The sequence below is a fragment of the Pleurodeles waltl genome, chromosome 7, assembly GCF_031143425.1.
Source record: "Pleurodeles waltl isolate 20211129_DDA chromosome 7, aPleWal1.hap1.20221129, whole genome shotgun sequence".
Taxonomy (NCBI): domain Eukaryota; kingdom Metazoa; phylum Chordata; class Amphibia; order Caudata; family Salamandridae; genus Pleurodeles; species Pleurodeles waltl.
Window position 1 is genome coordinate 1,439,702,713 of NC_090446.1, and position 27,114 is coordinate 1,439,729,826.

Consider the following 27,114-nt stretch of genomic DNA (forward strand, 5'->3'; position numbering starts at 1 on the left):
GTGCAGGGAGGCTGGCATCTCCTTGAAGAAGGGTGGGTGTTCAGAAACATCTGTTGGTGGTATGCTGGCTAAAACTAGTCGGCCAGGGCACTAGCGGTTGGTCGGGTTTTCAGGGGGCATTTTTAAGGTGCCCTCTGGGTGCATATATTAATAAATCCATCACTGGAATCAGTGAGGGTTTATAATTATGAGATGTTTGATACCAAACATCACTAGTTTCAGTGAAGCCATCATGTAGCTGGGGAACTCGTATTGACCAGTGTCCAGCACATGCCCTTAAAATGGCTTCCCTGATCACTCACTATATCTAAGAATCAACAGACATAGCAGGGGCATATCTGCTTTTGCAGATATGTCCACACATGTAATAAAATGCACCCTGTCTTAGGGCTGGAATGCCTGCTGTAGGGGTGACTTACATATATTGTATGCAGTGTTAATGGGCATGGCACACAGGCTGTGTTCCATGTTGTGTTTTCACTTTTAGCTGCACAAAACCTGCAGTTCCAGTCTGCCTGAGCTAGGTGAGGGGTCCCTGTGGTGGCACAATATGTGCTGCAGCCCATGGGGGAACCCTCTTTGGTACCCATGCCCTAGGTACCTGGGGTACCATTTACTTGCGACTTACAGGGGTACCAAAGGTATTGCTAATTGGGGAACAATTGTACGGTTTTAGGGAAGGAGCTCTGACGCCGAGGACCTCGATAGCAGGAACCTAGTGCACTTTCCGTCAAAATTGCATCACGTACTAGGCAAAAAGTGCGGTGACCATGTAAAAAAAGGGGCACTTTCTTACACATTGTAGTATTGATACTTCTATAGCATGAAAGGTAGAAATAAGCAGTGAATGGCTGCATGCAGTAGGGAAGGTGATTTCATGTTTGTGTAGCTATTTCCAATTCATTGTTGCACACCATGCTCCAAACCAGAGGAGCTGGGATATTTCTAGGGACAGCAGACGTGATTTACTTAGAAATATGTTTTCATATCCATTTGACATGGAGCAGAGAAGGACTAATGGCCATATTTATGAGCCCTTTGCGCCACCGTAACATCACTTTTTGTGACACAACTGTGGCTCAAATCTTGAAATCCTGTCTATGAGGCCACAGTAAGCCACTTTGCAAGGCTCTGAATGGCCTCCTAGATATGCAGGAAGGAAAGGCAGTGCAAATTGCTGCTTTGCCTCACTCTATGCAAGGAAGGCATTCCCTGGGTGTTCCGATGGGTGTTCCCACTCAACATCCATGGATTGTGGTGCATCTCCAGTTTAAAAAGACCTTGTAAACCTGGGGAGGCGTAACAAGAATAAAATATCTTTATTTCTCCTTGTTTTTTTCCTCTTTCTATATGCGTTCTGCAGCACGTATAAAAAGAGGAAAATCCCTCCCAGGATTGTTTTTGTGCACGTAGGTGTCCCTTACTGCACGAAGACAATCCTGGCTGCGACACAGACACCCTTGCACCATGGTGCAAGGGTGCCTGCATTGGCGTTAGGCTGCCCATTGTACGTCCATGCAGGGGAAAAGGATAGGAATGTGATGCATGCTGTAGATATGGTGCATTTCTGCCCTTTCCTTTTGACACAGCGCAGCAAGGGGACTTGCGTCACTGCCCTGCACCAAAAACACATAAGTATGGGTCTTAGTGTGATCTTTGAGAAGATGTTGTTCCAGATTCTCAGGAGTGCAATTTAAACAAAGGGTTGTCTTCCTGTATTTTCTTCTATGCACATATTGATTTACTTTAGATGTCCTTTTTGACACTTCAAGATCCTAAAATTTGATGTGTGGGTCATCAGTTTTGGGTTCTCTAGAAGGCTCTAGACAGATCATCCCAGCTGTAGTGAGGATTCTAAGCAGTACTTATGTATGGTGAATTTCATGGCCTTTGTTGTCGCCTAAAGCAAACCAACTTCTTCTCTGATAAGTTTATAAAACTTATGTCTTTACATATTTGTCTTGGATACCTGCTTAGGGGTTGAATTATGTAGTGTAATTGTGTGATGTGTAACCAAGTACAAACATGTGGCTATAGGATAGCCTCACTGTTCCTTGGTAGTGGAATGAAAAGATAATGCTCTGATCACATGCCAGTAATCTCAGGAAGTTTAGTTTATCAGCCTGTTGTGAGGTATTGGTGCAGGTTTTGTTGCCAGAGCCCCCCCATTGAAATAAGTACTATGGGGTTACTTTACAGGGTGCTAGAATCCTCAACAGCCTCCAAATCTACCACCTGTCTAACCCCAATCCTGAAGTTTGCATGTTTATAAATGATAACCATTACTGTTTGCCCATCACAAATGCAGTGTCCGACGTGTTTGCAATATTGCGAATCAGAGATGTGCCTTTGTACAGACGCAGGATCTACCAACAGGATGTCTGCTGCTCTACTGCTGACCAGTAGATAGATGTACTTGTTGACCTAAAACACCAGTCTCCCACCATCACAGGAGGTAATAAAGTGTCTCAAACTGTACACTGTTACTTCTACATCATTATTGCTAAAAATAAAATGGTTGGCATTTGTGGTGTACATGAATAGCTAAGTAAGAGTGTAAACATTATTTAATATACACTGAATGACGATCACTTGAAGACTTGGTAAAGGTCTGGTTGCTTTTCAGTAATTTGTAAAAATATTTTGAGCTAAGACGTGCTTATGAAGGGTTGGCCCTTGGCCCATACCTACTTGTATTCTTGGGGCACACCTTCTTTCCTGTGGGCTTGGTCCTTCGGTTTCCTAATTTTGCAAGCCACAATTTAATTACATGTATCCATTAACAAAATGATTTGAAACTTGTTCAAACCTGTAACTGAAATATACCCACCCCACATGACAGTGCTGCATTTCACTCGAGCTTGCTGCAAGTAAGTTTGATGTTAGTTTCTGCTGACCTTCAACTGACCTGATACAGAGACCAAGAGTTTATTCCCAATGGACTAGACCAGACTTCTCCGAGTAAAGTCTCTCCATTATGTCACTTAGAACTAGGAGGGTCTGAAGATGACAGATGCAATGATGGTCTCTTTGGCATCGCAAATAGTCCATCCAAGCTTCACATGAAGTAACAGAACTTAGACGATGACCAGGACAATGAGTACATTGAAGGAGACAATTGTTTTTTATATATATTAAAGGTCGGAGGTGAAATCAAGTGGGGGGTGTGTGTGTGTGTGTGTGTGTGTGTGGTTTTTTTTAATTTTTTTTTATTGTTTTAAGAATAATACATATGATGACTTGTATGACAGGGATAGGTACCTAGAGCTTTTGATGTAGGTTCCTGTTACTGTTGGTCTGGTTATAGACCTTTGCAAAATGCTCAATGAATACCACAAAAGATTTCCCAAATCAGGGAAAACACCTCCACCTGCACAACTCACTCCTGCTCCTCAAAGCACCTCCCCACCTCCCTTGCACCTTGCTTATTTCATCAGGGGAAAAGACTATTTCAGCAGAGACCACCCACACAGCCCTAAATATTGGATCCTATTACCACCCATGAAAAGTATATGCTGAACCGGGAGAGAAGAATCGGCCAGAGATGACTGGGCCAATTGTGTGACAACACCCTCTGCCTCTCCTATACCACCACCTGCCAGTTTCCCTCCGGATTATATCAGAAGCGTCTACGCTGCCAGAAAGAGGATCCAAGAGATTCCTTTAAGACTTAAAGGAGTCCTCTAGAAAATCTGTAAAGGCTATATCTATTGTCAGTTGTTAGACTTGGCATCCTTGGCGTGGTCTCCCCTAACGTTTTGTCTCTGTTTCAAAGGTTGTTGATGTGTGCTGGACTCTGTTTTTGTTACTCTGGGCACTTTACCACTGCTATCCAGTGCTATAGTGCAAGTGCTCCTATGTAAAATTAATGTGTAATTGGCTTTCCATGATTGGCATATCTGATTTACTGGTATGTCCCTAGTACAGTGTACTACAAGTGCCCAGGGCCTGTAAGTCAAATGCTATTTGTGGGCCTGCAGCACTGATTGTGCCACCCACCTAAGTAGCCCTGTAAGCATGTCTCAGACCTGCCACTGCAGTATCTGTTGATGCAGTTTTAAACTGCCAATTCGACTTGCCAAGTGTACCCACTTGCCGGGCCTAAAACGTCTCTTTTCATACATGGAAGGCACTCCTAAGGTATGGCAGGGTGCAGTGGATGTTTAAGGTAGGGCATATACTAATGTGTTTTATATGTCCTAACAGTGAAATACTGCCGTTTTCACTGTGCAACGCCTATCTCTCTCATAAGTTAACAAGGGAGCTACTTTTAAATATTATTAAAGTGCAGATTCCCTTTGGGAGCAGGTAGAAATTTGGAGTTTAGGGTTTCTTAACTCAAAATTTAAAAATACATCTTTTGGTAAAAGTTGCTTTTAGGTTGTGTGTTTGAAAATGCCACTTTTAGAAAGTAGGCATTTTCTTGCCTAAACCATTCTGTCACTGCCTGCTTGTGGATTCCCTGTCTGGGTTAGTTTAACATTTGGGCTGTTTGCACCTCTCCTATAGACAGTGACGCAGAGGGAGACAATAAAAAGAGATTAACAGATGCAGGTGGTTACACTAATGTGCACTGGGCAGGGATGAAATTCAGCTGTTATAGCAAGACATCAATTTCTATTGTTCCACTCACAGACGCCAGCACCTATGCACTATTTCAGATCCAAGCACTTACATCTCAAGTGTATATTGTGCATGTTTGTGTTTATGGTCTGTATGGTACATGCTTTCTGTAGGAGGCTGGCCTGGTTTGTAGTGGGTACCTAAGGTACATATACCTTATACCTGTTCCAGTTATCCCATATTAGTGAAATGTAGGCAGTGTCTAGAAGCCAGGCCCTCTAGGGGTAGCAGAGCAGCCAAGGCTTATCTAGGAGACATGCAAAGCTCAAGCAATACCACGGTAGTCACACAGTACTCGCACACATGAAAGAAAATACTCAGTGTTACAAAAATAAAGGTACTTTATTTTAGTGACAGAAATGCCAAAAATACCATAGAGACTATACTCCCTTAGGAGGTAAGTAATACACAAATTATATATGCTAGTATGCAGAAATAGCTGTAAAAGCAGTTAGAAAACAGTGCAAATAGTGAAAATCACAATAGTTACAAATGGGCCTATGGGGAACACAAACCATATACTAAGAAAGTGGAATGCGAATGTCGGTTTCCCACCTAGGCAAGTGTAGTGTGTAGAGGGGCGCTGGGAGTGTTAGAAAACACCAAAGGTAAGTAATAGCACCCACCCCAAAGCCCTGGAAAGCAGGAGTAAATCCCAATAACTTTCCTAGACCATACAAGAACACAAGAAAGAAGATTATACAAGAACCAGAAGAGACTGCAAGACACCAACAGTGGATTCCTGGACCTGAAGACCTGTGGAAGAACGGGACTAAGTCTAAGAAGGGCAGAAGAGTCCAGGGAGAACAGGAGCCCCTGCTAACCCAGATGAAGGTGCCAAAGAACCACTGGTGAAGAACAACAGTCATTACTGGAGGATGGATGCGGGTTCCTGGTTGGTGCAGATGATGTCCCACGCCAGATGGATGGTTACAGTCTAGTTGCGTCGCTGGATGCTGCCAACAAGACTTGCCACACGCAAAGCTCGTGGTTAGCGGAAAATGGCGCTGCCCGGGACCAGGAGGGACCTGGTGGACTCTACCCAGGAGTGGGAGTCAGAGGGGTCTCTTAGCAACTCGGAGAGCCCCCAGAAGACCAGGTAGCGCACACAGGACTCCCACAGCACAGGGACAAAGCAGGTGCAAAAGGAGGCCCATGCAGCACTACAGCAAAGGGTCCCACTCTTCCGGAGAACCACCCAGGAAGCTGTGCATCCCAGGAAGGAGTGCTTGGGGCCCGAGCTGTACAGTACACGAAGAACTTCGTGGAAGGATGCCAACAAGCCTTGGCAACTGCAAAACACGCGATGCACAGGGGTACTGTCTTGCGTGGGGAGGCAAGCTCGTACCTCCACCAAAGCTGGACAGTTGGACGTCAAGTCCATCGGGACCACTTCATGATTCATGCCGTTCGTCAGGAAAGGTGTCCCACACAACCGGTCTTTGTTGCAGAGAGATGCCTGCTGAAGCAGGAGAGTGACTCCTTCACTCCAAGGGAGATTCCTTCTTTCTTCTTGTGCAGGCTGAAGACGGGCTGTCCTCTAAGGATGCACGACCGGTAAACTGTTGCAAGTGCTGAAGATATAATGTTGCAGAAGGCGTCTTTGCTTCTTTGTTGCAGTTTGTAGAGTTCCTGGAGGGTCCAGATGCAGTTTCTTCGGTGAGAAGGTGAAGTAAAGGATGCAGAAAATTCCCGCTGGAGTCTTGCAATCCGAATCTGAAGAACCACCCAAGAGAGAGACCTTAAATAGCCCTGGAAAGGGGGATTAGTCATCTACACAGCTAAGCACCTATCTGGGGAGGGCTCTGACGTCCCCTGCTGGCACTGGCCACTCAGATGCTCCCAGAGTGCCCTGCCAACTTGGAATCCAAGATGGCAAAACCCAGGGACTCTCTGGAGGAGCTCTGAATACCACCCATGGGGTGGTGATGGACAGGGGAGTGGTCACTCCCCTTTCATTTGTCCAGTTGCGCACCCGAGCAGGAACTGGGGGTCCCTGAACTTCTATAGACTGGATAATGTAAGAAGGGCACAAAATGTGCCCTTCAAAGCATTTCCAGTGGCTTAGGGAGGCTTCCCCTCCCAAACCTCTGACACCTATTTCCAAAGGGAAGAGGGTGTACTACCCCTCTCTCGAAGGAAATCATTTGTTCTGCCTTCCTGGGCTTCAGCTCCTCAATCAACAGGAGGGCAGAAACATGTCTGAGAGGTGGCAGCAGCTGGGGCTGCCTGGAAAACCTCAGAAGGCTGGAATGGCAATACTGGTGGTCCTCTAAGGAGTCCCCAGAGTGCATGGACTCATACAACCAATGCTTACAAAAGCCTTGGGGTGTGATTCCAACGTGCTTGATACTAAAAATGCCTATGTTTGGAGTTACCATTATGTTACTGGACATAGGTAGTGACCTATGTCCAGTATACACGTAAAATGGCATCCCCACACTAACAAAGTCTGGGAAATATTGTCCTGGAGGTCGTGGGAGCACCTCTGCTAGTGCAGGGCTGCCCTCGCACACAAGTACTCTACACCCTTCCCTCAGGGCCAGAGGGGCTGCTATAGGGGTGACTTACAAGTGACCTGGTGCAGTGTAAATGGCCGTGAAAGGGTGCATGCACCTTTTCACACAGGCTGCAATGGCAGTGCTGCAGAAGCCTTTGCATGGGCTCCTATTGGTGGCAGAAGAAACGCTGCAGCCCATAGGGATCCCCTGGAACCACGATGCCCTGAGTACCTAGGCACCATATACTAGGGACTTATAAGGGGGCACCAGATTGCCAATTGTGGGTGAAATACTTGGTTTCCAGTATGCAGTGACAGCATTTAAAGAGAGAGCATAATCCCTGGGGTCCTGGTTAGCAGGATCCCAGTGAGAAGTCAAGCACACTGACACCAGGCAGAAAATGGGGATAATCATAGCAAACATGGGGTACTTTCCTACGCTTTCAGAGTATGTGTGGGCCAGATTAGGCATGTATTTGTCATTTTAGAAGCCCTTTGTCTGTTCCTCAAGATGGAGATGAGGTTGTTTTCCCAGACAGTTTAAGTGTATTGTTGACATTGCTGATGATGGAGAGTGGAAACTTGGACGTTTGCCCTTTATGCATGGTCAACCCCCAGATATTTGCCTTCTTTTGTGGAGCAACTGTTTTTGTTGGCCAAAGGATTCGACCAATGTTATGCCTGTTAATCAGTGGTAAATTACTTGTGCTCTTTCGTTTTAAACATGTTAAAAATGTTGTACACCTGACTGACACTTTTAATTTACTTGAAGTCCCTTATATATGATCTTACATGGTCAAACTACTAAAATGACTCTGTAAACACTGTCTTTGCAGCTTATTCTGAAATTTTAAATCTGCAAATTCACCATGGCAAAATTGCCTTTCTTGACAGATATTAAAAAGAAGGGAAGGCTTAGGTTTGTACATCATCCTAAGGCAGGCCTTATTGCCCATAAGACAAAGTGCATGACATTTAAAAGTATGATGTGTAGTTAATATTTAACATGTCCTGACAGGAAAGACTGGTTATTCCATAGAAAAGCACTTGGTTACATTATAGCAAATTATAATGCTAAGTTACAGTTTGAGAGCAGATAGAAAAGTAATTTAAGTACTCATTTTCATAGTAAATAAAAATCTATTTTATTGGTAAGGTCAGATTTTACATTACCATTTTGGAAAGGACACATTTTGAAATTTGTTTCTTTCTGCCTAAAACCAAAAGGTCTTTCTGTTAATGCCCAACTGTCACCTGACCATTGATGGCTTCTCCATGGTGAGATGTGCATTGCTCCCAGACTGCGGACAAAGGGCCCAGGGTGTTGGGAGGCAGTTTCACTCCTTCACAGGATGTAGTTGAGGGCTGTGAACTGCCCCTTTCTAATCCTCAGGGGATGCCTATCCTTACACTGGTAGATGAAGCTCCTATCTAGACATGCCTCCCGTTTGTCTTTAGAGTCAGTCTGGCTCCAAACCCAAGAACTGCCCTCTCGCACACGGTAGCACTGGGCATAAAAGTGGCATCCTGAAAATCAGAAGGACTGCCCTCCTGTCTGAAACAACCTGAAGGAAGATTGGAAATGCTTGCCTTGACTCCAGGACCCCAAAATTGATTCCAAAGCTCAGTTGGCTGACCTCCTGTTTGAGCTACAGGGCTACAACAAGCTTCCTGAGGTTTTGTCCTACTTTCCAGCTGACCAGCCCCAAAGGGACCTGATCTGGCCTCTGTGAATGGATCCTGATCTTGATGCCCTGTGCTCAAGGTCCTGGACTCTTGGCTGTGGCCAGAGTGCATTCCCCCAGCCTAACTGAAAGCTTCACTGGACCAGATGCCAGTAACATTCATTGACTGATTCACCAGACTCAACGCTGTACAGCACCCAATCTACAACGTCACCCACCTCCCCAAACCCATCAACCTTTGTCAACTGCTCCACCAGGCCTGAATTCAAGACCTTGCACAGGGCCTCCCCCTAGCCATCGAGCTCTTATTTGGATCCAGCCTGCTGTGTGTTCCCTTTTGAAGACTTTCTATTACCATAAAACTTTCTAAGTCCGAAAGTAATTCTCTGCAGGCGGCCTTAACGTTTTGACTTTGACCCAGACTAGCACAGCCTGATACTCATAGTTGATACTTAGCTCTTTTTGGTGCTATTGTATCTCAAACTTTAAAAATGTCATTCCTGTTCTACTTTTTGGACTTTTGTTGTTTTGCTGTCACTTTATTTAATAAAACATTCTCTATTTTAATAAATTAATTGGGATTTTTCTTGTTTTGTGTTTTGACTTTTACTGCTTGAGTACTGCATAAATATTTAGCACATTGGTTCTAAGTTAAGCCTGACTGCGCTGGGGCAAGGTACCAGAGGGAAGGGATGAGCACAGGGTTATTTTGTGATTCTAGTGGATCACCCTGATGAGAATTCTGTTTATTATTTGAGGTTGTTTCTTTAACCCCACAACTAATGCTCCAATTTCTTTCAGACACTTAGACACTGAAGTGGGGCAAAGGAGAGAAGTATTTTTCAGTAGTTTGATTAGAGCTTTTGCTGAGCCGAGCTGCTGATTAGTCTTCCCATAGCACTGCCATTTAGAAGGTGGTGGGGGTGAAGTGTGAATTATGGTCTCTGTTGTTCAAGGTAAAAGAGACCCTTTAGTAGGGGCGAGCTTTCTATCTTTCCCTGATCACTGTTCAGTGTGACTGTTCATGCACAGGTGCAAATAGCTTACACCTCCTTGGCTTCTGTTCTGGGTGCTTCATGCTAGGTACTACTGTAGGAAGCTGACTCTGTACATACTATATCAAAATGAGATAGTGTGCACATAGTCCAGGGGTTCCCCAGAGGCTAAAGTAGATAATACTAATGCTCTCTTTTGTGGGAGTGTGGTCGAGCAGTTAAGCTTAACAGAGGGTAGTGCAAAGCATTTGTTGTGCACACACAGACAATAAAAGAAGCACACACTCAAGGACTTAACTCCAGACCAATTGTTTTTATATAGCAAAAATATATTTTCTTAATTTATTTTTAGAACCACAAGATTCAAGTTGCAGGTAAGTACTTCAATAGATTCATATTTCACACATGTATCAACAGTACTTTGTTTGAAATGGATAAGTTATACAGTTTTTTTAAATATTGGCAATAATCTTTTTTTTAAATGGACACTGCAGTTTTCAGAAACAGTTTCTAGGGGGAAGAAACGTTAGTACGATATATAGATAAGTACTTGACTTACAGTTACAGTCTCTGGGGGTTAGGAAGTCCACAGACTGGGGTTCAAGTTAACCCCAAACACCAACCACCAGCAACACTGGGCCGGCCGGGTGCAAAGGTCAAAGTGTAGGCAAAATTAACATGGGCTCCTTCGGTGACTGGGGGCACTCTGTTTCAGGTCTGCAGGAAGGTAAGTACTGATGTCTTTGGAGGTCAGACCTGGGGGCTTTGGAGGAACACTGGGGGGGGGGGGTGGTCACAAGTAGGCGCTAAACATACACCCTCAGCGTCAATGGGGAGGCCGGCGTGCCCGGTGCAAATGAGATGTCGGGTCTCCAATGATTCTCTATGAAGGGACCCCGTGGTCACTCACAGGCTGCAGGTGAGGTCCAGTGGGTCGTCTTGAGCAAACCACAGGCTGGACAGGGAGGCGGGCCGCCTGCTTAACGTTGCTGCACCGGGTGTCAGTTTCTCCAAGGCCTGGGGGCTGCGGGTGCAGTAGGTCTTAAGGCATCGGAAATTGTTGCCCAGACCTTTCGCGGTCGGGGGGGGGTCCTTGGGACTCCCTCTGCAGGCGTTGTCGTGGAGGGGTGGAGAGGTCAACCCAGGGTGGGTACTTGCTCAGACCTGCTTGAGGATCCTGTCTAGCTCGTTGGGCCACCTGGACACGGGCTGTGGGCATAGGGTACAGAGTGGTTAGCACTCATGCATTTGGAGTGAGGTGGGAGTCCTTAGTCGTTGGTTTCTTCTTGGACAGGGCCGCTGTCCATGGGAGTTCTTGGTCCTTTTGGGTGCAGGGCAGTCCCCTGGTGCTTGGCAGAGGTCGCTGGTCCTGCTGGATGCATCTCTGTTCTTTTGCAGGTTCTTTGAAGCAGGAGAAAGGCCGATAGGGCTGGGGCCAAATCAGTTGTCCTCTTCCTTCTTCTCGCTGGGGTTTCAGCTTAGCAGCCCTTCTTCTTTTTGTTAGGTCGCCAGGGATCTGGTGAGCTGGGATCAGGGAGGCCCTTAAATCTGAGATTTAGGGGTGTTCTAGGGGTCAGAGGGCAGTAGCCAATGGCTACTGTCCCTGAGGGTGGCAACACCCTCCTCGTGCCTACTCTTTGGGGAGGGGGGAAGAAACCTAATCCTATTGGTCCCTGTCCTACAAACCAAGATGGAGAATTCTGAAAGTGTGTGTGTGTGTGGGGGGGGGGGGGGGGAGGAGATCACCTCAGCTCTGGACACTTTAGGGGTGGTCTTGGCTGGGGTGGTCACTCCTCACTGTTTTCCCTAATTTTCCCGGCGGACTTGCTGCCACAAGTGGGGCTTTGTCCAGGGGGCAGGTAACTCCACTAGCTGGAGTGCCCTAGGGCACCGTAATCTGAAGCTTGAGCCTTTCAGACTCACCACCAGCTGCTCCTGCAGCCAGCAAATCCTTTCAGCAGTGGAGTCATGTGTTGGCAGTTTTCCTGCTGGCCACAGAGAGAACATTAGATCTGCATTGGTGTGAGACTGTATTAAGGGACTGTACTAAACTGAGCACTATCATTACTAAAATCGGGTTCTGTTATACCTAAGCTTTGATTTGTATCACACGAACACTCTACTTCTTGGGAAACCTGTGTTGACTCACAAGAGGAGGGGCACTTAGGCAAGGAGAAGGGGTGGACGGTATCCAAAGGCGATGTGGCACAAGCAGCAGTTAATTCTTTCTTGTCTGTTAATATACCTGTATGGTATTCCATTTTCAGTATGTGTATTAATTTACGTTTCTTTTTTTAAGTAAAGGGCTATTTGGACAATCGTTTATTGCGCTGCTGGGTGGTTGTTGAGTTCTGAGCTTATGCACCCCTACACTACCTCCCTGAGAAACCTTTGACAGCTTGGATCGCTACCACTGAAAGTCAAGTGCAGAAGGGGTTATGTTTGGCCCAGGTTGCAGAGCCATGGTATGACAGACTCCAGGGCATCAGAGGCAGTGCCTGCAGCCTTAAATATCCACTCGCACATCTACACCAGAATCCTGTCTGTCTCCATCCATGCCTGCTTCTGTCAGCGCATAATCCACAAAATCCTATTCCATTTTGCCCGCCACTTCAAAAATGTTTGCTGCTTTTAACTTATAGCTCTTTCCAATGTCCATAGTATAATCCTTCGATTTGTTGCCTGCACATTCCATACCTGCACCTTCAATAGAGGCAAGAAGTATAATGACTATTGATAGCCAATTGGACTCCTTAAAAATTATACGCCCTGGTTTTCATAAAGTTCCTCATAATTTATTTCGATCTTGCACAATAAATCCCCTCTTACTGCCCTCAGTCCTTTCTGCTACCAAACCATTCAGCTCTCCACCCACAACCTCCAATGCATCTGGAACCTCGAGTCTCCCCACTTGAATAACTCTTGTAATAAGAGCCACAATATTCATTATTCATTTCAAACCAGGAATCAGTAGCTTTCATCTGTACATGGAAGGATGAGCTGGTCATAAACTCATCCTAGTGTCGGACCCTGACAATATTTGTTTACTATTTTGTAGTGTCAACCTCTTGTTCATCCCCCTTTCCAGGTGGCTTTTGCCTACCCGTACTATTGTAGCTTTTTGATTTACCATACAAGTCCCTATTGACCACACTCTTTTTCATGTAATTTCTCGGAGAAATACTCAATATAAAATGTAAATGCAAACTAAGGTGCACCAGCCATACCGGCATGCAGGGGCATTATCTTAATAGGAAAACCTAGCATCCCTCTGTGTGAAAGACTAGTTAAACTTTGGGACACTGTTTTCTCTGTTTCAGAAGGGTAAGCCCTTTGTGCTGGCAGCAGATGTTGGCTGTGGGACAGGTCAGACTACTTGTGTGCTGGCGCCTCACTTCGAGAAAGTGGTTGGAACAGACATCAGTGAAGCTCAGATAAAGGAGGCCAAGAAAATGTCTAGTCCTCCCAACGTGTCTTTTCTGTAAGTTATTTTTATTTCCTGCATCTATGCCAAAGCCATGCAAAGTAGACTCGTCTCTGGAACAAATTCGAATTGGCACTTGATGTGCTATAACACCAGCCTGTCCATTCCTGAATCTACAGGGAGTGCAGAATTATTAGGCAAATGAGTATTTTGACCACATCATCCTCTTTATGCATGTTGTCTTACTCCAAGATGTATAGGCTCGAAAGCCTACTACCAATTAAGCATATTAGGTGATGTGCATCTCTGTAATGAGAAGGGGTGTGGTCTAATGACATCAACACCCTATATCAGGTGTGCAGAATTATTAGGCAACTTCCTTTCCTTTGGCAAAATGGGTCAAAAGAAGGACTTGACAGGCTCAGAAAAATCAAAAATAGTGAGATATCTTGCAGAGGGATGCAGCACTCTTAAAATTGCAAAGCTTCCGAAGCGTGATCATCGAACAATCAAGCGTTTCATTCAAAATAGTCAACAGGGTCGCAAGAAGCGTGTGGAAAAACCAAGGCGCAAAATAACTGCCCATGAACTGAGAAAAGTCAAGCGTGCAGATGCTACGATGCCACTTGCCACCAGTTTGGCCATATTTCAGAGCTGCAACATCACTGGAGTGCCCAAAAGTACAAGGTGTGCAATACTCAGAGACATGGCCAAGGTAAGAAAGGCTGAAAGACGACCACCACTGAACAAGACACACAAGCTGAAACGTCAAGACTGGGCCAAGAAATATCTCAAGACTGATTTTTCTAAGGTTTTATGGACTGATGAAATGAGAGTGAGTCTTGATGGGCCAGATGGATGGGCCCGTGGCTGGATTGGTAAAGGGCAGAGAGCTCCAGTCCGACTCAGACGCCAGCAAGGTGGAGGTGGAGTACTGGTTTGGGCTGGTATCATCAAAGATGAGCTTGTGGGGCCTTTTCGGGTTGAGGATGGAGTCAAGCTCAACTCCCAGTCCTACTGCCAGTTCCTGGAAGACACCTTCTTCAAGCAGTGGTACAGGAAGAAGTCTGCATCCTTCAAGAAAAACATGATTTTCATGCAGGACAATGCTCCATCACACGCGTCCAAGTACTCCACAGCGTGGCTGGCAAGAAAGGGTATAAAAGAAGGAAATCTAATGACATGGCCTCCTTGTTCACCTGATCTGAACCCCATTGAGAACCTGTGGTCCATCATCAAATGTGAGATTTACAAGGAGGGAAAATAGTACACCTCTCTGAAAAGTGTCTGGGAGGCTGTGGTTGCTGCTGCACGCAATGTTGATGGTGAACAGATCAAAACACTGACAGAATCCATGGATGGCAGGCTTTTGAGTGTCCTTGCAAAGAAAGGTGGCTATATTGGTCACTGATTTGTTTTTGTTTTGTTTTTGAATGTCAGAAATGTATATTTGTGAATGTTGAGATGTTATATTGGTTTCACTGGTAATAATAAATAATTGAAATGGGTATATATTTGTTTTTTGTTAAGTTGCCTAATAATTATGCACAGTAATAGTCACCTGCACACACAGATATCCCCCTAACATAGCTAAAACTAAAAACAAACTAAAAACTACTTCCAAAAATATTCAGCTTTGATATTAATGAGTTTTTTGGGTTCATTGAGAACATGGTTGTTGTTCAATAATAAAATTAATCCTCAAAAATACAACTTGCTTAATAATTCTGCACTCCCTGTATAACACTAACCTGCCCCGTCCTGTCTCGTTTCTCAGTTGGACAACAGACAGATTTGGATAATGTCCTACTTTTCAACAGGACTGTTGAGTTGCACTGTGTTTTAAAAAATTTTTTTTATTTAATTTTCATTTATTTATTTTTTTCTATCCACATTTTCGCTCCTTGGAGGCCACTCCTACAGTGAATGGTTGAGGTGTACTTGTAACCTGTGGATTGAGAAGAATACTACAGTTTTTCTTATTGATTTTCTATCTTGTAATAAGATTTTCTGATGGATACTTCAGACAGCAGATTCTGCACCTTAGATTATGCTTTAGGTGCTGGACTGGATCCGGGAAAACTTTCATCAGCAATGCTCACTTGTGCCAGCACGTATCGATGTGCGCTCTGCGTTGACTCTGTACCACTCTGGAAGTAACTGAGCGGACCAGCATATAAGCACACACATGCGTCTACGCATTACTTCCTTTCTATCCGTGCCTTCCAAAACTTGCCAGTAGCTCTTCTCTCTATTATAGTCTTCCAACAACTCCTAATGAACAGAACTAATGCTATTGAAAGATGTTTTCTTCTCAGACTACAAGTTTCAGACCATTCACAACTGCAAAAAACAGATGCCAGTCACAGACCCGTAGGATTTGTGTTTCTGATTGTGCTCGGGACATGACTTGAATTTGTGTGATAAGTGTGCCCTCGTACACCTAAAAGTGGTCCAGTACTGAGAAGTGAACCTGTATGCTAATGAGCACAAGATGTTGTTGGACATGTGAAAGTTCAACTCAAGTCAAAGGCAGAGAGGCACTCCCAACCCTGAGGTTGTTTCCACAAGAGGTCAATTTCACGGTGAAAGTCCTCTGGTAAGTGTAAATCAAAGTCCAGATAAAAGCACAAAAAAGTGAAGTAGTACTCTACCTTATCCCACCACTCTCTATCCAGAGAGAAGACACAAGTGCATCACAGTGTTAGTCCCCTTCCAGATCTGTTTGCAGAGCCGATTCCACAGTTGCTTCCGGTGCTCCATGAATTCCCTGGGCTATTTGTGATGCTTCTGCAAATTTACGCCCTTAAGGGGACCATGCAGAAGATACTTGGAGTGCTTCTGGGTCCCTCTGGCATGCCTTTGAGTCCCAGGGATCTGCAGGAACCAATAGTCTGGTATGCCGGACATTGATATGGTGCTGGTTCTGATATCTGACCCCAAAACGACTTCAGCTTAATCCTGACCGATGTCACTCTCTATAAAGTTGCAAAATCACAATCTGCCACCACACAGCCTGATTCTCATCTGCATGTTCTAGGATGGATGTGCCATCAGATGCTCCATTATCTTTTAGATTCTGATTCTGACGGAAGCTTACCACTGCTGAAAGATAAGGCTGATGATTTATACTGTTATTATGATAACAATTTGTACGTGTACTCATGAGAGACAATTTGAGCTTGATACTTCTCCTGGCACAGGGCTGAACACACCATTTGTACAGCCAACAAAATAGTGCATTATTTGTAGTGATAATCTGATGAGCAGTTAAGGTCTTTGACATACAGCCAACCTCTATTGAGATTAGGACAAATGTCCTTATAGAAATCTTACAGCCTGGGCCACCTAAATCTGAGCCCTTGTTCCCTTTCAATAAGGCTGTAATTGACACCTTAATGGTAACCTGGTCAAAGCCCTGTCCTTGATCACCAGTGAAAAGGCAGCTGGCCAGATGTCAGTGACGCCTGACAATCCTGATTTTCTCACTAAATATCCTACTCCAGATATTCTATTAATTCCGGCTTCTGTTCGAAAGGCGAACCCCAATCTATTCCATATGACTTCTGTAGATAAGGGAGTCTTAAGAGAATTGAAGCATTTGGAAAACAAATGTTCTATTCAGCGAGCCTAGCACTGAGCTTGGTCAGTGCAGTCTGTTTACTCTGCTGATATCCGCATCCTCTCTGGGACATGACCAGCAAGATCTTGCCTGCTGTCCTGGAAGACCACAGGGCCTTACTGGCTCGGACCAATCAAGATGGTCAGGATGTGGCCAGATACATGATTTGTGCTGGCCTCGATACATCTGATGGTTTGGAAAGGGCTGGTGGCACCAGTGTGGCCATCGTGTGGAGGCTTTTGACAGGATTTTCTGGAGACATACTATCCTCTTAAGATAATGCCTTTTAGATGGATTGCAAAAAAGCAGATTCTGCCTTGAAACATTTAAAAGAAAGAAGAGCACTGCACACTCCCTGGGTCTTTTGACACCTGCCAAACCGTTTCCTCACAAATTTAGGAAATTCAGAGGCGACTCTAAGGCCCTAGCGTATTGGCACCATCGGCCTCCCTAGCACTGCCACTATCGCCCCAAGTCCTTTTGAAGCCGGTGACATACAAGCCCCCCCCCCCCTAAGATGTAGTCCCGTAGTGGAGATCCAGCATGTCCTTCAGATCATTCAGCAAGGCTATCTACTTTCCTTTTTTCTGTTCTGATTGACGACCCCCACCACCCCCTGCCAAACATCTGAGAATCTCAGGGGGACACCAGTCCAATCTGGTGAATGAGTTGCAAGTTTTACTGTCCAAAGAAGCTATTGAGAGGTTTCCAGACTTGGACATAGGAGACACCTGTTGTTCTCGTTTGTTTTCTTGTGCATAAGAAAGATGGGGGTCTTTGGCCCATCTTAGACCATCAACCTCTGTGTGACCTGCAGAAGTGAAAATTCAGAACGCTTTTGCCGGACCAGATCCTGTCCTCCCTGGACCTGATCAACTGAATGATGTCCTTTGATCTGCAGGATGTGTATTTTCATATACATGATCTGTACACATTACCAGCGGTGTAAGGTAAAGCAGGAGCATTTTAAGTTTGCCATGCTTCACCTCCGCCTCACCAGTGACCCTTGGGTGTTCACAAAAGTAATGGTGGATGTACCTGTCCTTCTACAGACATATGGGGTGCTAGTTTTCCCCTAACTCGACATCCCCAAATGACGAAAAACCTTCCGAGATTTCTGGGGTTCATGATGAAGGAGACAAAGAGCACCTGACTCCTTCGCAGAGGCTTTCTTTCATTGGGTCTGTTCTAGATATGGTACAGTTCAGGGCCTTCCCTCTATTGAAACGAGTCAGGACACTCTGGCTCAGTCCTGGGTCTCAGTGAGAGTATTTCTGAGGTTTCTTTGTATTTTTGCCTCCTGCGTTCTCTTTAACTAAGCTAGGGTGGCATATGCGGGCACTGCAATGGAACCTCAGTTTCCAGTGGCCCAGCACCAGGGAAACATTTTGAATGGCGTTCAGGTCTCATAGGAGACAGCACACAATCTACAATGATGGCTTTGACCACAATTTGATCAGCATCAGGCTTCTTTTCTTTACCTACCCATAGCTGACGGCAGTGACTAGCGTATTCCTGCTGGGTTGAAAGGTCCGATAAGGGCTGTCCACATTAGAGGACCTTATTCTCCAATGGAAGCTTGATTATCAACTTAATCGACGTATGAGCCATTTGCTTGGCTTTCCTGTGATCCATCAAATGGTGGGCGATGTAGGTTCTCACTGACTGGCAACACCACTGCCATGTTCGTAGTGAAACAAACAGGGTGGATGGGAATCCAGGGCACTGTGCCAGGAGGCTGTGTGCCTCTGGAGTTGGTTGGAGAGTCAGGGCATCTTTCTAATTGCAAATAACCTGGCTGGGTCTTTAAATGCTGTAGCACAGAAGCTCAGCAAATGGTGTTTGGCAGAACACAAATGACGACTACATACTGAGGTGGCGCCAAGGCATCTTTGCAGTGAAGAACCCTGGCTAGATCTTTTTGCCTCTTCTGAGAACATGCAGTGTAAAAAGTTTTGTGTGGAGTTTTGACGTGTTGGCTCGCATTATACCAACAGGGCTGCTGAATTAGGGCCGCAGCACCACCAGGCAGTGGGGAAGTTAGTCATATACCACACCTTGTTACAACTGTCGGCCTAACCATTCAACCAGTTAGCAGTACCTCACCAGCACCTAAAGTGGCGATGATCTGTGGCAGTCGTGCGCATGACATTCTGACTTCTCAGGGAAATTGTGGTGTAACAGATTTCATTCTTTTCTCTGTCACGTTCGTCTCAGACATGCACAGGCCAAATTTAGCTAAGACTGGTCCAATATGCTTTATCGAATCAATTGTGTTCTAGATAAAATTGGAGGTACTGCAATGATTAGGATGATAAAACGTAATATAATGCCGTGATAGAGTGAAACGTAAGAAAAGTTCCACCATAGTGTCAGAAGGCTAGGTGTTGGGATTCCTACCTATGCCACTAAATTACTATATCAGAGCACAGCAGTGTTAGCCCTAATCCGCCCTACAGAATTCCTAGGAAGACACCATCCCCATACCTAGATTTGGTAGTAGCGATGAGGGCTGTTAGTCTACTGAGTCCTCTCTCATGTAGGCAGAGAAAGACATCAAGACTCAGCAGACGGCTGCAATGAATGACAGCATGCGGTGGCAATCTTCTGGCTGGAACTCTTCCCTCTAACGTATAGGGGACACAGATGTTTTATAATAAAACAGCTAGTGTTCTAGGAAAACTGCCCTAAAGTAAAATACACATGTTTCCGTGAAGTGGCAGAGATTGTGGTGTTTCACTTTGTGCGGCAACACATTGAAGACAGCCTTGAACAGAGCACAGAACGAGCTTGTCAGAGTAAAAAGAATGAAAACAGTTCCTGTGCTAGAAGCATACAAGATAAATGAAAATAAAACATCACCAAAAAAGAGAGCTTCTGCTCAGAAAATAAACATGAATAAAATGAATTGCAACTAGTCGAAAGGGCACAGGCTGAAGGCCTATGGTAAAATAACGTGCCCATAAAAAGCTGCTAAGGTACCCTCACAACAGTTTCTATGAGAGCATTCAGTAAGAGATGGTTACAGCTGGAATGGAACTCAAGACTTTTGTATGCCTTCCAAACTGCCTCGCTTAATGCGGGTTCCTACATAGTTTGAGCATCTGGGCCCAAGTCATTATAATGTCCACAGATTGGGCCACATGAGTATGTTACCCAGATCTGGGTATGAGCATTTATCCTCTGAACATGTCACCACTACTGGAGGACCTCATGTCTCAGCATCGGGGCAGGGTCCTTTAGCCAAATCTACTCAATTTACACCTCCTTGCATGGAGGTTCTGCAGCAGCAGTTTATTGCATTTGATCTGCCTCTGGAAGTGCTAGATGTCATCCTCACTGAAAGTCGCCCTTCTGCAAAGTCTGTTTATGCCAGGCTATGCAACCAGTTTGTGGCTTGGTGTGGTAACCACAAGATTGTCGCTTTACTCTCTATCTGATGTTATTTTGTTTGCTTTGTCTTTGGCCCACTGAAGCATTGCGACGGGCACTATTAAAGGTTATTTGTCAGCCCTTTTGACCTTTCTATGTGTGCCAGACCAACCAACCTTATTTAAATCACCTGTTTTAATGTGGTTTATTAAAGGTTTGACACAAGTTTCCTCTGAAGTAGTTTGTGATGCCACAGAAGGGTCTTCATTTGCTCAGTGTTTCTCTTGTATACACCCTATGGGATGATGAAAACCTGCTCGCTGCATCTCTTCACTTTGGAGACTACCTTCTTCATTGCGATGATTTCACCTTGTTGCATGAGGGAGCTTCAGGTACTGTCTGTACATCTGTCCTAGACCACCTTTTTTCAAACTGGTGTTGAGCACTCTGACAGCATTTTTGTATTAAAGCTGTGATTCCTTTGTTAGTTGTGCAGTTTATCACCCTGCTTAAGATCTTTGACCTCCCTCACCCCTCAAAAGCTGAGGAGAGGCTTTATTGGCTGGCCTCCAAAAGGGCTTTAAGCTTTTACACTGATCATACCAAGTGACATGTATGATTTATGCCTCAGTGGGTAGTCCTCTGCATCAAGATCTGCTATTTACTGAACAAGAAGCAGCCACAGAAGGTCAAAGAAAAATTCCACCAGGGCTAAGGCTGTTACCACGGTGGTGGCACATACAGTGCCTGTCCTTGACATCTGCTAGGCTGTGCAGGGTCATCTGTGCGTATATGTCTCTGAAGCAGTACTGCCTTGACAGCCGGGCCCGGCTGGAAGGCCATTGTGACTTCTCGGGTCCTGCAGAACATTTTGGTCTGAGTCTGCTCCACAAACTCAGCACCACCTGGAGGTGTGCACAACCCTTACTGGTAAACGTTTTCCAGATCTATTCTAGTTGGTGGGGTATTCTAAGGTGAGGAATTTGAGGGTAGTGTCCACCAGAAAGAGAGTTAACAAAGGTAAGTAACTTGTGTGGTTTGTGGCCCTAATTCTCCCTTTACTCCTATATGAATTAAATATAGAACTGCATCTGAATGTGTTTGTGGAGTATTCATGTGAAATGCTTGCGGTGGTATAGTGATTCCTGTCTGGTGAATTAGGATACTCCTTGTATTGTAGGCTGTTTGCACTTGCAGCTAGAAAATTTATATTTAGGTTTATTCCGAGTTATTTAAAGCAGACTAATGATTACTTTTTTTCTCCTATACACATGCTGTTCTTAACACTGCAATATAATTTCAATGAACGTTCCAAATCAAACATTTTAGATAGTTACCCAAAATTATATTCTTGAACATATGTTAATATCAAGATAATGGGGTTATTGATGTGACATGTTTATTCCTCATCCATTTCCCAGATATGTGTTTCTTTAGAGAGTTTATTTTTTATTATTTAAACTTAATTTTCTCCATATTTGGCAGTTTCCAACATCGCTCATCCATTGTCCGGTTGCTATCTTGTACAGGTTTTCTAGTTTCGTAGCATTAGCCATTTACCAACTTAAAAAAACGTTTTCATTATGGTAAAATGCCTTGGTAAAAGGCAGATCCATTGTGAATAAACCTTTTATTCACACTTAAAAGTACGGAAATTCCATTTACAGTGCAAAGCATGTATGAACTTTAAAAAGTTTTGTTTACTGTGACTATTTGAACCACACATGTAATTCATGAAACAGCTCGGTAGATTAGTCTGTGCATATTTAGATAAAGGAGAAGAAAAGAAGGAAGTCATTACCTATCTCTAGCACATCATGGTTCTTCTACGTCCCTTACTATTTACCATTGTAGCAACATCTATTCTTTTGTTGCAGTTGACAAGTGTTCGGTGTTTGTGTATGTATCCATGACTGTGAACTAATCTTCTGTGGCAAACCTTTGGCTGGGATTGCACACCTTTTTGACGGATCCATCTGCAATTCATCTTTCTCAGTAATGGTCTTCATTTAAACCTCTATCTTTTTTTAGATACCATGGGGTGTATCATTGAGCCTTACTCTTAAATACTTATATTGCCCATATAGCCTCTTTATTGTTTTTTTTTTTATTTGTTTATATTTTTTATCATTAGTCAAATACCAATGGCACCTAAATCATCATCTCGTTTAAGAAGAATTTGAAGAAACTGGCATTCTGCATGAAAATCAACTCCTAAAAGCTCTGTGTCGACAAAACAGGGATGTTAATCTTTGAGGCAGATTGTTCCGTCTTTGGTGGATTGTGCCTCTTACCGGCAACCTGGGCTTCGTATTTAATTTTACACTGATTTTAGTGACCAAACAATTGGGATTCTTATTTCTGATTTTTATATGTCTATATGCTACATAAAAATGATTCCTTTCCTTCCTTCTAATTGTTGTTATTCTGTAGTCCAAGGAATGATCCTCTGAGGCCTTGACTACAGGAAATATGCTTTTGTCTGCTAACAGTCTTTCTCACTGGCTTCTGATTATCCAGGATGCAGCTATTTGACTCATCCTGGGTCTTCCTCTGCCTTCCACAGTTTTCTCTCATTTGTAGTCAACACATTGACTGTCCGTGGCCAAGTGTTCCATCTTCAACGCTTTATGCATCTGTCATTGTGCCCTACCTAAAAACAAAGAATTGTCCCCTGTATGTCACCAAAGTTCTTTGCTTATCCAAAGAATGTTTTTCTTATGAGACTCAACAACTTGAAAAGGACTAGAGCTGCTTTTTCTCTTTCTGTGCTTCTAAACTTTGGAGCTCATTACAGATACTAGTGCAGATACTAGATGTATGTAGTTTTTTCTTGGTCACAAATTGCCTGGTTTGCAGAATCGGACCGTTTGTGTCCAAGAAAAAGCATTTCACTATGTACGAACCCAAATTTGAGATTCGGTAATCTATTTACCCAATCTCAAAATGGGTTTGCGACTCACTGTTAGGAAGGAGTGTGCCAAGGCCATCCCTTCCTAATAGCAACTCGCAGTGGTATGTACGATTGTTTTGTGACCATGAATGCGGTCGCAAAACAGTTGCAGTTACCACCAATTTCAAATTGGTGGGAACCCATTCTCAAAAGGGAAGAGGGGCCCAAGGGGCCCCTTCCCCTTTGTGAATGCATGCAAAGAAAGTTTAAGAGCAGGCAGTGGTCCAAAGATGCCCTGGGTGGACACTCTGCCTTACATGCCCTTAGTACCCTGCATACCATATACCAGGGACATATGAGAAAGTCAGTACTTGCCAGTTGGGGATAGCCAATTCAACATACACTTTGTAAGGGGTTTAGGCACCTCCGCTGTCTGGTTAGCAGGCCTCAGTGCACTCGGAGTCCAAAAACCAACGTCATTACTCCAAAAATGTAAGGGTGAACATGCAAAAAGAGGCATTGCCTTCCAACTAACGATGGTCGTCTCTAGAATTTGTTTGTTTTTCAGCAGCGTCATTCGGCATGCAGTATATGCTATTCTGCATTTCAACCCAGTATTTGCGTTTAACATTCATCTGACCACGTTTGGGTACTTTATTTTTGTCATATTTAATTTTGTGTTTGTGTACCTTTTTTAATAAAATGTCTTAAATTTTTGGGATATATGGAATTTCTGTTTATTGAGCTTCTGTTTGCTTTACCTTTTTTTTCTTGCTTGAATTCAGTGAAAGTGAAATCTCACTACTTGAGTATTCTAGGATATTATTTTTAAACCTGACAATGAACAAGCTTACTTACCTAGCTCCTGCACTGTGAATGCGTCTCCTCAGTGTGTTAAGTCCTTCTTCATGCAATCCCCTATTCATAATCGACCTTTTCTTGCACTGTGTAGTGTCAGCCCTGCAGAGGAGCTTCCTTTCGAAGATGTCTCTGTGGATCTCGTCATAGCATCATCAGCAGCGCACTGGTTCAACCTTGAGAAATTCATGAAGGAAGCGAACAGAGTCCTTAAACCTCACGGTTGTATGGCCTTGCTGACCTACACTCAGCATTTGGAAGTTCATGCGAAGGACTGTTCTGATAACTTGACTGCAATCTACCGTGAGGTGAGACCATGAAAAAATGGAGGGGGCAAAAAAAGGACTAAAGTGTCTTGACATTGTGGGATCATGCCAATAGCATTACTGCTTGTGTAACTACATTCTTCGTGTCAATGAATTTCCAGGGTAAAGGTGTGTATAGATAATGGCCTGGGAAGGCATCGTCTGGTGAGGCGTATCTTAACAAGATATACTTCTTTTGGGAAGTCTGGATTAAAACTGCAGTTTTTATAAATGTAACTCATTACTTTAAATAAAAACGTGTTATTCTTTTGTATGGGGCTCCATTGTATATTCTCAGGAGGATTATTGCTTTAAAGTTTCACCAGTGCAAGCAACACATTCTTACCACCCTCTAAGGAAGGTTCTAGTATTACATGACTTCTTGCCTTTCTTGTGAGAAGAAAGTTGATGTACATTGTTAAGAAGGCTTTGACAACAGGCATGAAAGAAGATGTACAGTAAGTTAGAGAGATGATTGTCTTGTCTCATCAAATCTGCATTATGCCACCATGACCACCATCACCCTAATGGCATGAGGAACACTCAAGAGAAAACAGATTATCCCGGAGCGTGAAGCCAGGGTTGACTTACGTCATGAAGGGTCCTGTAACCCAGGGCTCCCCTTCTCACACCCCATTGCTCTGCGCAGTTCTCGTCTAAGCTGCAGTAACGTTTCACCAGAACAAATGGTACCATGTCGCCCAGCAGTGTGCTTCAGAGTCTGGTTCTGCCCTGGCCGATACTGTGAGTGAAAGCTGTACTATCACCAAAGTGATAAGCCATGATCAGCTTGGAGCTGCAAATACCAGAATGACACCACTACATTCATGCAGGTGTGCAGATGGTGGGTGCAATCTCCCCTTCCTCCCCCTGTGGGTCTGCCTTACCCCCTTGTGAATATATCAAGGTCTGTGAAGAAGGTCAGAGCGTAGGGGAAAAATGGGATAAGGAGAGGAAGAAAGAGACCCACTCCTGCAGTGTTATCAGAAAACTGGACTGGATTACATAAGGCAGAGTATCTCTGGTCACAATTGAGGGATTGATAATTCACCCACTGCAGGATGCAGGTAGGCTATAACTAGTCCACCAGCGCACTTGGACTCTCACGAGGAATCAAACTAAGATGTAACATCACCCACAGAACAAGCAAGGATTGAGTCTTGGATTAAGGAAACAAAACAACACACATAAGAACACTTCAAATGACAAAAGCCAAATAGGCTAGGAAACCAAGGGAACTGAGGAGGGAGGAAAACAGCAAGGATGAGGGAATGGAAAGGCCGGATGTGAAAATAAAAGTGAATGCAGGTAATGAACGCAACAGATAGTGCCAGACTGCCACTACTAACCTCCGATTGATACTGGTAGACACAGTTGTACTGTGGCATTTCCAGAGCACCTAATCTCGCCTACCTCTGGAAGCACTAGTTCTGTCTATGTATTTCTGTTTCCTCCTCTGTACTGTTCTCCACCGTTATCATGTTCTAAGCATGTAGGGTCTGTTATCGCTTTACTTGTCTGGTAGTCTGACTGATGCAGCCTGGAGACCGCAACTGGGGCACCAGCAAACTGTCTGCTGTCTGCCTGGGAGACCACTGCTGCCCGAAATGAGTTGCCATGTATATCCGTTTCCATAATTGACTCCCTGTACATCAAGTGATGCTCCCAGTACAGCCCCACACAGGGGTGGATCCCTTACCACAAGGCAGGTGTCTGAAATATATACATAGCACAGCCAATACTGCCACATAAAGCAGCAGTTTAAACATAGGGCTTAGCCTGTACCAGGGTAAAGAGTAAACGTGTGCATATGAGTCTGCTGCTCCTACATGAGACGGCTTACCAAATTGGTAAAGAGACATTGACCTGAGTTACACTTTTGAACTGTGAGAGTATATTTGAGCCATCTGCACCTGTGGCTAATCGTGCCTAAAGCTGTAGTGTTTTGGGAGACTGCGGATAGGGGATGTTGACCAAGGCAGGAGGATGCTGGGATGATACCAGGAAGGAGGGTGAAGCACCTGCATGTTTAATGCAGCTTCATTTGCAACCCTCAATTGTTTCCATAGAACTGTATACTATTTATATCTGCTGTGTGCTTGAATACTTTTCTTTTTGCAAAGATGAACAGTAGGCGGGACAATACATTGTTATGTCTGTTGGTTGTCTGAGTTCTGATCACTTGCCCCTATGATACTTCCCTTAGAAACGTGCGACAGCTTGCCCTTACCATCTTGAGTGTCGGGTGTGAAAAGGCTTGTACTTAGCCCAGTTGCAGGCCATAGTAGGATGGATCTTTGGACCTGTCCTACTATGTCAAACTACCTCAACCACCACGATTAGAGCTTAGTAGCCTCTGTCTGGCCTGTGGCCCTCTGAAAGAGGTCTGAAATGCACCTTAGTATATTATATCCTATGCACGATTTTTACTTGAACAAGTGAAAGACTTCTCATCACTACCTCCCTGGGGTATTGCAAATCGTCCTCCTGCCTAGTCATCTACACTATATTGGCTCAAACCAAGATATAGACCATTCTAATGTGCGTGATGTGTTACTGACAAGTCCTATCGTTTAAGGATGCTGTCTTCAGAGTAATGCTTCAGATAGTACTATGTTCTCTGCCAGAGATCCACCCTGGGGTATGTGATAGAATTAAATGTAACAGAATATTGATAACTAGTTCATGCCTAAACCAGAGGTCTCTGAATAATCTTCCAATTGAAAATGTTAGTAGCTGCACAAAAGTATTTAGCCTCCGGAGTCTCAAAATGTCAAGCATGGCGGGAATACCTATCGTCCCACATATAAAAAGCCTCCAAGTGATGCAGTTCTTTC

At 44.3% G+C, this 27,114-nt stretch overlaps 1 protein-coding gene across 2 annotated transcripts in view; it reads left to right on the forward strand.

The window, feature by feature from the left end:
- LOC138246455 (putative methyltransferase DDB_G0268948) overlaps window positions 1–27,114 on the forward strand; it is a 130,116-nt gene that overhangs the window by 22,009 nt on the left and 80,993 nt on the right. For both annotated transcript variants that reach the window (XM_069201074.1, XM_069201075.1), the window contains 2 exons: window positions 13,124–13,284; window positions 24,067–24,280. In XM_069201074.1, coding sequence (XP_069057175.1) covers window positions 13,124–13,284; window positions 24,067–24,280 — 375 coding nt within the window. The remainder of the gene's footprint in view (window positions 1–13,123; window positions 13,285–24,066; window positions 24,281–27,114) is intronic.